Here is a 15,117-nt window from a genome sequence, read left to right on the forward strand (position 1 = left end):
CCAAACAGGTGGAACGAGCAAGCGTGCAAACGTAAGCTCATCACCGCAGAGGAACGCCACGGCAAGTGTCTATTCAGTAAAAATTCAAAAACAACAACAAAACAAACAAAACCCACTTTACCCCCCCCCACACAAAAAAAACCAGTTTCTTGAGAGTTACAGACCACATTTCAGAGAGATTGGAAAGGAATTCTGCAGGACTTTAAGGTATAGGATTATTTTTTCAGGCAACAAAGAGCAATCAAACAAGATGGGCATGGTGGCTCACACCTGTACCTCCAGCACTCGGGAACAATCGGCAGAAGGGTCACCTCAAGGAGATCTGGCTGATCAGGGATGCTTTCTCAAAAGAAAAGAAAAATCAGAACGAAGTAAGACACACAAAGAGCAATAGCAACAAAAGACAAGTTAAAATGCAAGCCTTCCCCTTCGGATGAAAGGCTGCAGAGGAAGGAGATGTGGTCTGCACGGGGTAGCAGCGTCCAGTCGCACCGCATCAGGACCTCCTGCTGGAAGCAGGCGACTGAGCAGGAGTGATGCCTTGGCGCAAGAAACCCAAACAATGAATGCACACACGTGCCAGCGAGCGTAACTAGCAATCAGGATCGCGCAGATAAGAAGCATGCTGAGATTTTACTTTATACCAGACTGAATACACCTAAGAAGTAGGACAATACCAGCTATTGGCAAGCAAGAAAGTAACAGGGCTTCTCATACACTGCCAATGGCAGAATAAACTGGCACAATCCATTTGCAAAATGTTTTATAATCAGCGACAAAGCGATTCTACCACTAGCTATCCAGGCTAGATAAACTCAAATACATGTGTAGGAACATACTTACATAAGACTAGCACTATTTGTAATCTCTCAGACTGGAAATGAGTCAAGTGTTCAGTAGTAGATGGGGCAAATCAAATGACGTGTTTTATACGACAGAATGAAGACCTGAAATGGGAAAAACCACACCTATGTGCAACAGTATGTAAAAATTGGGGCTGGAGAGATGTCCAGAGGTTAAGCACATTTGCTGTTTTTGTAGAGGACCTGAGTTGGATTCCTATCGCCCACAGGACATCTCACAATGATAACTCCAGCTCCAGGGAGTCTGACGCCCTCTTGTGGCCTCCACAGGCTCTGCGTGCGCCTGTGCACATATCTACATGCAGACACACATTCCTGTAAAATAAAAATCTTTTTTTAAAAAAAAATACTTTTGAGGAAACCAAAGTAGGTATTAAAGAAGCTTTGCTAATTGTCTTATGTGTAGTTGAGAACAGAGTGAGCAAGTTCTTAAGCCAGGCCTGGTGGCACAGGTCTGTAATGCCAAGCAGGTAGGGCTGGGGCTAAGACAGGGTGACTGCAAGTTGAAGGCTGCCTGGGCTGCAGAGAGAGCTCAAGGCTAGTCGTGCAATCTAGTGAGACTCAAAAAGTTAAAAGATGGCTGGGGGGATGGATATAGTTTCATGATAAGGTACTCGCCTAACTTGTGTGAAACCCTGGACTCAACCTTCAACACCTGGATGGTCTCTTTAAATGGTAAAATTATGTGGAAAAAGACGGGCGGTGGTGGTGCACGCCTTTAATCCCAGCACTTGGGAGGCAGAGGCAGGTGGATCTCTGTGAGCTCGAGACCAGCCTGGTCTACAGAGCTAGTTCCAGGACAGGCTCCAAAGCCACAGAGAAACCCTGTCTCGAAAAACCAAAAAAAAAAAAAAATTATGTGGAAAAGAAACATCACAGGTTTGATGGGAAAGGAGGCCTAATCAGGATGACAGCCACACAAGAGGCTTCTGGGGACAGTGGAAGGCTCTATTTCCCTGAACAGAGAATACATAGATATTTACAATAACTTTTATCCTGTACAGTTACATATCATGTATTATTCTACATGTGTATTATATTTTTTTTTCAAGTCAGCTGTAGTCCTAGCTCTTCTGGGACTCTCTCTGTAGACGAGATTGACTCAGAGAGATCCGCCTGCCTCTGTCTCCCGAGTGCTGGAATTAAAGGCGTGCACCACCAGGCCTGGTTCAACAGTGTTGAGGATTGTACAGGAGGACCTGAGTTCTAGACCAACTTCAAAACAAGATTCTGCCTCAGATAGCCCTTTTCTTTGATAACAACCATTTCTGTGATAGCAGCTAAGTACAGAAGAGGCAAGGTGTTTGAACAATTGTCATCAGATAGAGGTGTTCTCTGTCTATCAGGGAAATGCAAAACAAACTCATGATGAGATGCTGCATCGCATCCCTGTTCAGAAAGACAATGTGTGTGCGTGAAGGCATGGGGAGCCTGGATCCTCAGAGCCCTCCTGCATTCTGATAGAAAGCAAGTCCATCATTTCCTTAATTGGTCAAATACAGAATTACTAGACAAACCCTCCTAAGTATGCATCGAAGAGAAATGAAAACATACATTGTCATAAAAACATATATATTAATGTTCAAAGCAGCATCATTCATAATAGCCCCAAAGCAGAAACCATTCAAACATTTATCAGTTGTGAGTGATATAAAAGTGTGGCATGCAGTTGGGGTAATCTTTCTGCACACTACGTGAAGGTAAATCCTTCCTCACCTGTCTAAGGCACCTTCTGATAAAGAGCTGAATGGCCAATAGCTAGACAGGAGAGGATAGGTAGGACTTCCAGGGAGACAGGGGAACTCTGAGAAAGAATCTGAGGTACGGGAGATTCCCCAGGGGAGGAAGTCAGATGTATGATGCTGAGGAGAAGTAGTGAGCCACATGGCAGAATGTAGATTGATATAAATGGGTTAATTGAATGTAGTTATAAATGGGTTAATTGAAGTTATAAGAGCTAGTTGGGAACAAGCCTGAGCTAAAGGCCAAGTTTTTTTGTTTGTTTGTTTTTTGTTTTTTTGTTTTTCGAGACAGGGTTTCTCTGTGGCTTTGGAGCCTGTCCTGGAACTAACTCTGTAGACCAGGCTGGTCTCGAACTCACAGAGATCCGCCTGCCTCTGCCTCCCGAGTGCTGGGATTAAAGGCGCGCGCCACCATCGCCCGGCTTAAAGGCCAAGTTTTAATGATTCATTAAAAAGTCTCTGTGTTACTATTTGGGAGTTGGCAGTCCAAAGAAAGATTTGTTGTATTTGGTACCCAAATGTGGGGTCTGTATGTCTAAATGTAGGGCCTGAGAAAACAGAGAAAAGTTCTGGACAAGGAATTGGGTGCAGCTTCCCAGCAAATGTAGTCTCTCAGGCAAGCCTGGTACTAGAAGCAGAAGTGTATAGAGGCACTGTTTCTTTAAGAGACCTTCTTGTGCAGTCAAGCACTTTAGTGGAGCCTATGAACAGCCGACTGCTACTCAGTAGGAGACTAGGAGCCCAGAAAGTTCCCAGAAGTGGAGAGGGTAGATGCAGTTCCTAGCCATAAGGATGGAAAATGCCATAACATCAAGCATTTGGACCTTATATAATGCTACATTAGATGGTTTAAAAATAGAAACAGAAAATAAAAACATAGATGACTTAACTGAGATTGGCTTAATATGGATTATAATTATTATCATTCTGGTACTTCATATTTTATTCTTAATAGCCATAGTATCTTTCTGTGCCCTCTCAAAGAACAAAGCTTTAGAAATATAGGAAAAAGAAAAATATAAAGTGTATTGAGGGCTGGAGAGATGGCTCAGTGGTTAAGAGGTTCCAGAAGTTCTGAGTCCAATTCTCACCAACCATAAGGTGACTCACGACCATCTGTAATGAGATCTGGCGCCCTCTTCTGGCCTGCAGGCATACTTACAGACAGAACACTGTATACACAATAAATAAATAAATCTCAAAGAAAAAAAGGTGGATTGATAAAAGACAAGCCTTAGAAGAAAAATTAGAAAGATAGTAAGACAGAGAAAGAGGGGTTGCTAGATTTTAAAAAAATTAAAGCTGTAATTTCCTATGGTATGTGTTTACCATTCGTGAAGCAGGCATTAAATTCTTAGGCAATTCAAAATAGAGTAATCCCCCAAGACTGGAAAGCTATGACAAAAGCAATCGGAGAAACTGGTCCTCAGATGCAATGGCAATCATGGTGGAAAGACTAAGGGGACAGAACAGAGAAACAGGCCTAGAGGAAGAATCCATAGTTCCCAAGGTCAGTTTCTAGGTGAAGGTAAGTATGCCTTAATATAAGTGTGGGTTGAATACATTGATGGCACCTTGGCGCTGTGTCATACAGTAGCTTTAAATGCTTGGGACAAAACTGAAGAAGCAGGAAAAAGATCTGAACCATTTACAAGGTCCAAAGAAAGCATTCACTGATCTTTTTTCTTTCTTTTTTTTTATTACAAAGATTGACTTCAGCTGTAAATACAAGAGTATCAGATTCAGAAGTTAGGCAAGTATTAATCAAATCTTTGGCTTTTGTGAAAATGCCAATTCTGCATACAAAAAGTTGATCAGGTCTCTAAAGGCAAGAGCAGCACCAACAGATGAATAAATTGAAATATGGCTGATACTGGATCTCATACTTATGATGCAACTTTAGTAGAAGTAATTTCTAAAGGCTTTGAGAAAAGCCAAACTGTCTTGGCTGTGGCAAGCAAGGTCATTTCAAAAGGGTTTGTAGGCAAGTCATTCCTAGATACAATGTTTTTTCTAGAGATAATTCAAAAAGAAGGTCCAGTTTCTGCAGTATGCAAAAGGTGTGACAAAGGCTGGATTTGGACTAATGATTGCAGATCAACAGGGGACAGACAAGGCGAAATGCCCGGGTGTGTGTGTGTGTGTGTGTGTGTGCTCTCTTTGGTCATTTCAGGTCAGCAGCAGAGAAACCACACAGCAATTAAACAGCAGTGTTCTGATAGCCATTAATAACCCAGATATCAAAGTCATAGCATCTTCAGGAGGTAATACAGAAAACTCAGGAGAGAACAGAAAACAAGTATTTTGGCAACCTGCTATAGATGATCAGAGGTCAAGACTAAAAGCTGAGATGGTCCAGCCTCATAGACTACTCCAGCCAGGGCTTCAGCTGAGCCCTGCGCTTTTCCACCACACAGAGACAACAGATGATACATATAGCTCTCCCAAGACTTAACCATTATTCTAATTTTTTTCAGGGTCTCCTAAAGATGCTGTCTCCTCCCACACAAAGGAAGCAATTTTAAGAACATGATGCCCACATTCCCAAGAGGTGGGATGGGAGATTTTTGGTCATTTGGTGGGTTATGGATGTTTATCATTGTTTAGGGGGGTTAGTTGCCAGTTGTTATTGGTCATAGGGAGGAAACTAAGCAAAGAAGATTAGGTTAAGAGATCTCTTTCTATTTCCTCTAACCTTCTTTCTTTTCTATCTACTGTTGGGGTATAAAGGAAGGAAAAGGGATGAAAAAAAGAAGGAATATAGGAATGATAGGATAAAAGAGTAGATTATTGAATCTATTTTAAATTAAAAAGCAACTACTACTCTCAAATATTTTATACTATGGATTTTCATATATTGATACAAATTTAAGGTCATTTTTGTTACAGCATACTATATATGTGTTTCTACTCTTGTTTAAGATATTGTAACTATGCACTTTTGGGGTTCTTGAGTACCAGTCTCAGGACCCACTCAGGGCTCAATAAAAGGATGGCTATGGCAAGGAAGAATCCGAGGGTAAAAAATTAACTCAAACACGTTACCTCTGCATGTTCTTTATTTTTCAGGTGAGAGAGGAAAAGTGAAGTGAAGCCTTTTATTGGACTACAGCAGGGAGATGCTGGGATAATATTTTGTACACTTGTGGATTTATGTATATGCTTAAGGCACCTTCTGATGGGTTTAAGGGCCAATTACTAGGCAGGAGAAAATAGACAGGACGTCTGAGGAAAGATAGGAACTCTGGGAAAGAATCGGAGGCTCAGAAAATTCACCAGCCTGATGCAGAGGAAGTTGGACGTATGGCATTGAGAAGTAACAAGCCATGTGTCAAAATGTAGATTAATATAAATACGTTTTAAGAGCTAGTTGGGAACAAGCCTAAACTAAGGCCAAGCTTTCATAATTAATAAAAAGCTTTGTGTCATTATTCAGGAGCTGTTAGTCCAAAGAAAGACCCATCATAGCACACCTTATGACAGATGATCCTTAAAAACACAAAGCTGGTGACTGGAGAGATGGCTCAGAGGTTAAGAGCACTGACTCTTCTTCCAGAGGTCCTGAGTTCAATTCCCAGTAACCACATGGTGGCTCACAACCATCCATAATGAGATCTGGTGCCCTCTTGTGGCATGCAGGCAGACATGCAGGCAGAATACTGTATATACAATAAGTAAATAAACATTAAAAAGTAAACAAATGTAAATTAAAAAAAACTGCAAAGCTAAGTCAGAGACGCCAGATGACTATCCCACTTACATGAAATCCTAGAATTATGTAGGCAGTTGAACTCCTGCAAACTCTTGTCTCAGTCTTGGGGGTGCTGGAACCACAGGTGTGAGCCACTGTACCCACACAGTTAGAGTGAGCCATGTAGTTAGAGTGAGCCATCTAGTTGCTTCTTTAAAACTACAATTTGAGATAGGGTCTTAGAGTGTAGTCCCAGATAGCTTAGAAACTCTGTAGACCACGGTGGCCTCACTTGCCTTTGCCTCCTGAGCAGTGGGGTTAAAAAGCATTTGCCACTATGTGTTGACTGAGGTTTTCTGTCCCACCAGGTCCCACAGCCGTTTAGCCCCAAAGAAATCACACAGAGGTCTACATTTGTTATAAACTGATTGGCCCATTAGCTCAGGCTTCTTATTAACTAATTCTTATGACTTACATTAGCCCATAATTCTTGTCTGAGTTAGCCTCCTGGGTTGGTACCTTTTTTTTGGTGAGGCAGTCACATCTTGCTTCCTCTGAGGCTGGATCACAACTGCATAATCCTCTTCCCAGAATTTTCCTGTTCTCATTGCCCTGCCTCTACTTTCTGCCTGGTTGTCCCACCTATACTTCCTGCCTGGCTACCGGCCAATCAGTATTTTATTAAATAAGCACAATAAACAAATGTTTACAGGGTAAAAGCAGTTCCACGGCAACTATGCCCGTTTTTTTTTTTTTTTTGATAGGGCTCTAAGGCAGCCCAGGCTGGCCTCAAACTTGCTATGAGTAGTTGTGAATGGCCTTGAACTTCCAACCCTCCCATCTCCTCAAGATACTGGACTTACAGGTGTGTACCACCACACCCGAAAACTGCATATATTTTGCTTACTTGTTGGGCTTTTTTTGTTTTATGTATATGGTGTTTTGTCTGTCTCTGCACTGTGTGTATTGTGTGCAGTGCGCAGGGAGGCCAGAAGGAGGGATCAGATCCTAGGATTTGGAGTTACAGATGGTTGTAGGTGTTGGGAATCGAACTTGGGTCCTCTGCAAGAGCAGTCAGTGCTCTCAACTGCTGACCTATCTCTCCAGTCCCTTTGTTTTGTTTTTCGAGACAGGGTCTCCTTCTGCAGTTCAGTCAGGCCTGAGACTCCTGTAACCTAGCCTCACCCTAAACTGCTGAGATTATAGGTGTGAGCCACCATCTCCTATTAAGGTGTATATTTTGAATAAGCCAATTGTAGGTAGATTATTTTTTATAAAGCTTTTAAAAACACATCGACATTCTCTATTGCATCTCTGAACAACACAATTTGGACCAAAATGCTCCATTCTTTTTGAATGCCAGACTTCACGCCTTATTTGAGACCTAAAGAGATAATTTAGAAAAAGATAGGAAATTCTTTAGGTAATGGGTTTCTGGCCTTCTTGACGCCAGTTTTTTTACCCTTCTGTGGCATCCAGGGGCAATGCACCTGGGGATATTGGGACAGAGCAGAATGGATCCTTTAACAAGGTAATTCTGAGCCAGGTGTGGAAGTACACACCTGTAGTCCCAGTACTAGAGGCTGCAAATGAGACACGAGGTGAAGGAGGAGGATTGTGGCTCCCGGGAAGCCATGGCTACATAGCAAGTTTCTGAGAGGCATAAGCCACAGAATGAAACCCTGTCAGAAAGGGGGGGGGTCCTCTGCACCTCAGTGCATGCTGGGATCCATTCTAGGCGTCCCACATGGGCTAATTCATGGGAACTCCACAGTTACACTGTTAGGTAGGCAGTCTCACTACCTCAGTTACAGAAAAGGAAATTAAGACCCAGAGATATAAATTAACCAACCTAGAATGACCTAGCAGGCACTCAAACCATGCCACCTTCTCCCTGTTACACACCCACAAGCTTGGCTCCATTGTAGGTAAGAATCTCTTCCTTCTTCCTACTGCCAGCTGGGCATTCACCCCCCAATTCAATCTTTACTTTCCTGGGGAAGGTTCTCAGTGAGCCTCTCCTATTAGAAGCAGCTGTGAATAACCCTCAACTTCCCCACAAATGAGACACAAAACCACCCTTGGCACACAAACACGACCAGCTGCTGACCCTGCCTGCTCCTGAGCTTTGCTTACACACCACCTTTCTCCCCAGCCCACGAGGCTACTCTCCGGGACCTGGGATGGGTCCCGAAGCAAACATGCTGGAAGAACCCTCAGCATCACATCTCTGAGTAGATCACTGAGAGGTGACTATAGGCGTTGAGAATGGCGGGGTGGGGGTTAAACAACCCCTAGCCCAGGGTTTGGGAGGAACCTCAATTCCCACCCACCACCCACACACCCCAAGGATTATTTTTCCTGTCTCAGTTTGGGGACCTCCAGTGCTGGAGAAACTCTAAAAAAAAAATCTGCCCACTAGGGGACTGGTCCCTGAGAGATGCTGCCATCCCACCAACCAGAGACTCACGCCAGTGTCTTCTAGTTATCTCCAGAGACTCGTTCACCCTGAGCGTCTACCCACGGATAGCATCCCCAGCCCAGGAGTTCCACTCTCAGACCCGAGCATGGACTACACTAAAGGCAACCCAAGGGCCACATTTCCTCTCTTGCTTTCTGTCATGAAATTGTGAATAATAATGCATTTACTTATTCTCCCACTTAAAAAGCTGTTTAAATTCTTTGAAGAATCTTGCAAGGTAGCTTGGCTAGACAGCAGGCGGGACAGTCCAGTGCCTCAGGCGGGGAGGCGAGGGTCTTCCATTCTCCTAACTTTTGGTCTAGCAAGTAAGCATTGGGATTGATGGTGTAGTCCTTTGTCTGGACGTCGCTGGCCGTGGTGACACCCCCACACACAAATACTTTGTTGTCTCCAATGGAGCAGATAGCGTGGGACACATCCAAAGGACAGTTGTTGGGCAACAGAGGCACTGAGGTCGTTGACTTGTTGGCCTTTATCTTTTGTAAGTTGATTTCCACGCTCTGCCGGTGGCTGTGCACACGGAGGATGTTGTCTTGATGGAAAGAGAGCAGAGGCCGGTGGTTGAATTCAATGGGGAAAGTGATACACTGGACCACTTCCCCTGTGTTGGTGTCAAAGCAGTCCACTACACCCACCCTGGAGATGTAGCCCTTTACCAGGCATCGGCCAGTGACAATGTACAGGTTCCGGTCACCCTTGGTGATCACTGCTGTACCGTCCATAGGGATGCTCATCTTCCCTGCCAGGCACCAGGCTTCCTTTCGCTCATCGTAGCGATAGATGTTGGAGACATACCTGCGTGGGGCAATGCTCCCACCCACTGAGTACACTGTTCCCCCACAGGTCACCATGGTGTGGAAGACAAGCCCAATGGGTAGGTCAGGCAGCTTGGTCCAGGAGTTATCATCCATGTCATAGCGCCACGCTGTCTTTAGTCCTGAAATCTGCTCAGTGGTGCCACCCGAGATGTAGATGTAACGGCCAGCAGCAGTTGCGCTCAGCGCCGCGGCTCGGTAGGGCATCTCTGAGAGCTTCAGCCACAAGTTCTCCTGGATGATATACGCAAACACTCCATCGTTGAACTTGCCCTGGGCCTTCTGGCCACCAAGAATGACCACTGAGTCAAGCAGGGCCCCTTTTCGCTGATAGGTCAGCAGGCTGCATGGCTGCTCCTGCTTGCGGTCCATTAGGACGCTCTCGATCAAGGTCGCGTGGGCGGAGTTGTTCTCCAGACCCATAAGCTTATTGCTGGCAAACATCAATGTCTTGTTGGAGACGGCATTGAGATTGATGTAATTGAAGAACTTCTTGAAGTATTTTTCCCGGTCCTCCTTCCGGAAGTACACCCAATTGATGAGGGCACTGAGAGCCTGGTCCTCATTGAGCACGTGAAGGTTTTCATCACGGAGCAGGCGGCCAAAGATGATGGGTGGGCAGCGCATGAAGTGCATAGAGCCCTCGGGGCTGGCCCAGAAGTGGAAGTTGTCACGAATGCCGGAGTAGGCCAAGTCTGACACTTCTTTGAGCTCGAACAGCTCAGCCAAGAAGAGGTAGCGCAAGCAGTTGGCACGTCGAATGGACTTAATAAGGAAGTCGTTGCAGTGAATCCGGAGGCGGGGGGTGTTGAAATACTGAGCGCCCCGTAGCAGCTCCTCCACATTCTGCTCTGAGATCACCACTTTGCCGCTGTAGAAGTAGTCCAGGAGCTGGTCCACCGTGCCTGGACTCAGGTAGTTGGGGTCAATGGTGATGAAGAGCTCGTCGGTGGTCTTCATGTCATTGCTGGCGATGAGACTTTTCACCAGCGGAGAGACGGCAGCCAGCACGTTGCGATGTGCGAAGAAGACGTGGTGGTCCACAGTCAGGGCCATGTCCCAGTACTCTTTGCGCTTCCTCTGTTTGTTCAAGTTCTGCAGCACAAAGCTGTTGTAATTTTTCTCTGTGAATTCCAATTTCATGCTGCTTCTCGTTGGCTGAGACAGAATTCAGTAGCCGGTACTGGAGGGCAGACTTTTTCAGGCCTTTGGGATTTGGACTGATGGTTGTTTGCAGAGCAGCTGACCAGAGAGGAAGGGGTGGGGTGGGAGGGAGGGTGATGTCATAGAATGAGTGAGGTCATCATAATGCAGTCCCCCACCCCCATCCCAAGGCCCTTTGTCAGAGGCACGGAGCCTTTCTTGCCTTAGAGGACTCCAGCCTGCCGAGGCCTTAAGGACATAGTTCAGGCCAAAGTTCAAGGTTTCAACAGGAATGTCTGGGCTGGTTTGGGTGGGGCAGGAGGCCGCTCTGCTCAGTTGAGATAATGGGAGAGGAGGAGGAGAGGTTACCTTTATCTAGAAGCCTCCCCTTTCACCAGGGAGGTTGGAGTCCCAGTGTCCTCGAGGCTACTGCCGGCAGCGCGGGCCTAGAACTCCGGCGGAGTTTAGGGCACCGTCTGCCCTCGCCCCCTTCCACGAAGCCGGGACCGCCCACTTTACACGTTCAGGTTCTTAGACCCAAAGGCCCTTTTTCTGCCAAGTTCCTGGGCATCCTAGAAGACAATTCCTTGGCTTCTGACTTTTGTAGTCAGGACACCATTTTCGTTCGTGGGTGACGCTCAGTGGAGCAGAAACGGAGAGGACAGCCAGCACCAGGAAGATGGGAGGGCTTGGAAACCGCCTGCTCCAGATTTCCCAGTATCTAGTAAAATGCCGAGCCAGTGCCTGGCCGGTTCTCTCCATCCAGAGTTACTTTGACAAATTCGCTTGGGCCTCTGACTCCTTTTCTGTAAGATGGGAATAAATAACTGAGCAGCAATAGGCACGATGTTTAGCTCGCAGCAAACTTTCAAATAAATGTCAGCTGCTGTTTCTTAGCCGTTTTTGCCGCCGCTGATGGACGCTGGTGGGAGGCTGTGGGCGTCCGCGGAGCTCCTGGCGGGTTGCAGGCGCCTCCTGTGGCCGCACGGTGGGGCTGCAGTGTCACCTCCCGGCAGGGAGCAGCTCGCTCTCGCGCTCAGCCGCCCCAACCGCTTTACAGGAAGGAAACCCGCCGCTGGGGTTCCTTTCCGCCTCTTTGTCGCGCCTGGGGCTCCTAGGTGTGCGAGCGACTCGGAAACGCACGCCCTGAACCCAGGGCTCACAGTCAGGCAGACCGACACCTATTCTCATTTTCCAGCTGTGGACAGAGCCTAGCTTGGCCGCTAAAGAACAGCCTTGCCACTTAATGCCCTTGTGCTGGTCAAGGAGGACCTGGCTCAGACCCTGATGTCCACTCTGGGCTCTAAATCCTACTCCAAACCTTTAGGTCCTCCTGAGTGCTCCTCTCAGGGAGACCGCCAGCTTCATCCCGACCCCTCCCCAGCCTTTCTCTGGTTGGCTTTGATTCTCATTCATCTTTTCATTCAAAACCAAGCCTTTTCTTTATTCGGGGAGCTTGGTACTTTGAAGTTTATTTTTAAAACAATTACTCTTGAAGATTGAAGTTACTCATCTTGATGCCTGATGTCTGGGGCAGATAGTCTCTCTGGCTGCGGTGCCAGCGAAAGGCTCAGAACTTCTGTCTCCCTCTTTGGAGGAATCTTTAGGTTCCAGTCTCATTCCAGAGAATTCCCTGTGTGGCTCAGCTCAGTTCCCCACGGTCCAGTTTCTCTCCCTCTCCCTGGGAGTTTTTCAGTGCTGCATACCTCCCCAGCTCCCATCACCTGAGAAGCAGTGGCCACTTGGCTGGAGGAAGCATCATGATGCTGCTAAGGATGCTTGACTCCCACCAGCATCCCAGCCAGCGTTCAGACCCCACTTGCTGGGACATTTACCAGAAGTAGAAGATCAACAGACCTCTGAGCACCAGGACAAGAAGGCGTACACTCACTGTGTGCCTCCAGCCAGAGATCATTGCTGGTCCAGGAGGACCTGACAGACCTGACATCTGAGGCCTGGACAGGAGAGGCTTGCTCAACTCAAATTCAGCTGCCATGCACTCTGATCTTAATTGCAGAGCTTGCTGTCCTCAACAAACTCAAGACAGAAAGCTCAGAATCCCTATTGCTTGGCAGGCAGAGACAGGAGGGTCTCTGAGCTCAGGAGTTTAGATCAGCCTGGATAACATAGACCTTAAAACAAGTAGGGTGTGGTGGTCCATGGGTATCTCAACACTCAGGAGACTGAGGAGGGAGGATCATAAATTCAGGCCAGCATCGGCAACGTAACAGACTGTCTCAGAGTTAACAATTTATAAAGGAAAAAGGTTATTAAACTGTTCTGGGACATAGCTCAGTGGACAGAATGTTTGCCTTCTATGCACTCACTGGAGCAGGCAGGATAGTCTGCGTTTGATCCCTAGAACCACACAAACTAGGTGTGGCGGCTCATGCCTGTCACCCAAGCAGGACTGAGATAGAAATAGGTAGGGCGGTGGTGGCGCACGCCTTTAATCCAGCACTCAGGAAGCAGAGGCAGGCGGATCTCTGTGAGTTTGAGGCCACTCTGGCCTACAAAGCAAGTTCCAGGACGGACTCCAAATCTACGCAGAGAAACCCTGCCTCGAAACAACCAAAAAAGAGAAAAGAAAAAGAAATAAGAAAGAGGAGGATTGGGAGTTCAAGGTCACCCTTAGCTATGTAGTCCTGAGTTCGAGACCAGCTTGAACTACTTGAGATTTGAAAAGGATGTGTGGTATTGAGATGACTGCAGGTAAAATGCTTACCCAGCAAGCCTGGCCCCCAATCCAATTCCTGGAACCCACATAAAAGGTGAAAGAACACAAGTAACTCCACAAAATTGTTCTTATACACACACACACACACACACACACACACACACACACACACACACACAGAGTTTTGCTTAGAGACAGGGTATTTTGGTTGACCTGGATGCATCTAGGAAGAGGGGATCTTTTTTTTTTTAAATATTTATTTATTATGTATACAATATTTTGTCTGTACGTATGCCTGCAGGCCAGAAGAGGGCACCAGACCCCATTGCAGATGGTTGTGAGCCACCATGTGGTTGCTGGGATTTGAACTCAGGACCTTTGGAAGAACAGGCAATGCTCTTAACCTCTGAGCCATCTCTCCAGCCCCCGGAAGAGGGGATCTTAATTGAGAAAATATCGCCATTGGATTGGCCTGTATGCCACTATGGGAAGTGTTGATTGATGATTGATGTGGGAGGGCCTATCCCCCTGTGGTTGGTGCCATCCTTTGGCAGGGGTTCTAGGTGGTATAAGAGAACAGGCTGAGCAAGCCCGTCCACAGCATTCCTCCATAGTCTCTCCTTTAGTTTCTGCCTCCTGGTTCCTTCCCCGCTTGAGTTCCTGCCCTGACTTCCCTCAGTGATGGACTGTTTGTTACCTAGAAGTGTAAGATTATATAAACCCTTTTCTCCCCAAGTGCTTTTGGTCATGGTGTTTAATCATAGTACAAAAACACTAAGATACTATAGGGTCTCCTTATGAAGCCCTGGCTGTCCTGGAACTTGCTAGGTAGATGAGGCTGGCCTCGAACTCCCAGAGAACTGCCTGTGTTCTGCCTCTGCTGGGACTACAGGTGTGCACCCCCACGCCTGGCTAATGGAACATTCTTTTAAAGTTTAAGAAGGAATGAACAGCCGGGCGGTGGTGGCGCACGCCTTTAATCCCAGCACTCGGGAGGCAGAGACAGGCGGATCTCTGTGAGTTCGAGACCAGCCTGGTCTACAAGAGCTAGTTCCAGGACAGGCTCCAAAACCACAGAGAAACCCTGTCTTGAAAAACCAAAAAAAAAAAAAAAAAAAAAAAAAAAAAAAGAAGGAATGAACAAAGGCGGAACTGCCAGTTTGAGGCCAGCCTAGTCTACATAGCAAGGGCTAGTCCAGCCAGGCTACTCTGGGAGACTGAGTGTGCCCATGTCCATCTGTTCAGCCAGCGGCACTGCCTGGCTCTACTCCAGTCCTGGAAAGCAGCTTTTCCCTTAGTCTCAACCGACGGTGGAAACAGACTCCTGCTTAGAGACGGGCTTCTTCCAGCTTCCATGATGTCTCTGCTGGTGTCCTAGAAGTCACCAGGAAGTCACTGGCTGTTGTTTGGTGCAGCCAGAAAAGGTCCCTTTCCCGATCTATTCCACTCACCCTCTCTTCCTGCCCAGCTCAGATTTTTTCATATCTGGGAAATTCCTGGGGAGGAGACGCTAATATTCAACCCTTATAGATTGATATCATCATATTACAAATTCTTAACCAAGGGCATTTTCAAAGATATACAGACTTACCAGTAGGAAGGTCAGGATAGCATCTCACAATCTACTCTTCTTACGTCTGTCTTCGAAGCTGGGGGTGGGAGTGGAAGGGTAGGGAATGGGGTGGGGCTTTGAAGCCAGTGCAA

The 15,117-nt window shown here is 46.6% G+C and overlaps 1 protein-coding gene across 1 annotated transcript; it reads right to left on the reverse strand.

Moving 5' to 3' along the window:
- Positions 1-8,904: 8,904 nt before the first annotated feature.
- Positions 8,905-10,776, reverse strand: Ccin (calicin). Its single transcript, XM_075968067.1, has one exon. The coding sequence runs from the start codon at positions 10,734-10,736 to the stop codon at positions 8,970-8,972; it is 1,767 nt and encodes a 588-aa protein (XP_075824182.1). The 5' UTR covers positions 10,737-10,776; the 3' UTR covers positions 8,905-8,969.
- Positions 10,777-15,117: the final 4,341 nt, after the last annotated feature.

The sequence above is a fragment of the Microtus pennsylvanicus genome, chromosome 3 (assembly GCF_037038515.1).
Source record: "Microtus pennsylvanicus isolate mMicPen1 chromosome 3, mMicPen1.hap1, whole genome shotgun sequence".
Classification (NCBI taxonomy): domain Eukaryota; kingdom Metazoa; phylum Chordata; class Mammalia; order Rodentia; family Cricetidae; genus Microtus; species Microtus pennsylvanicus.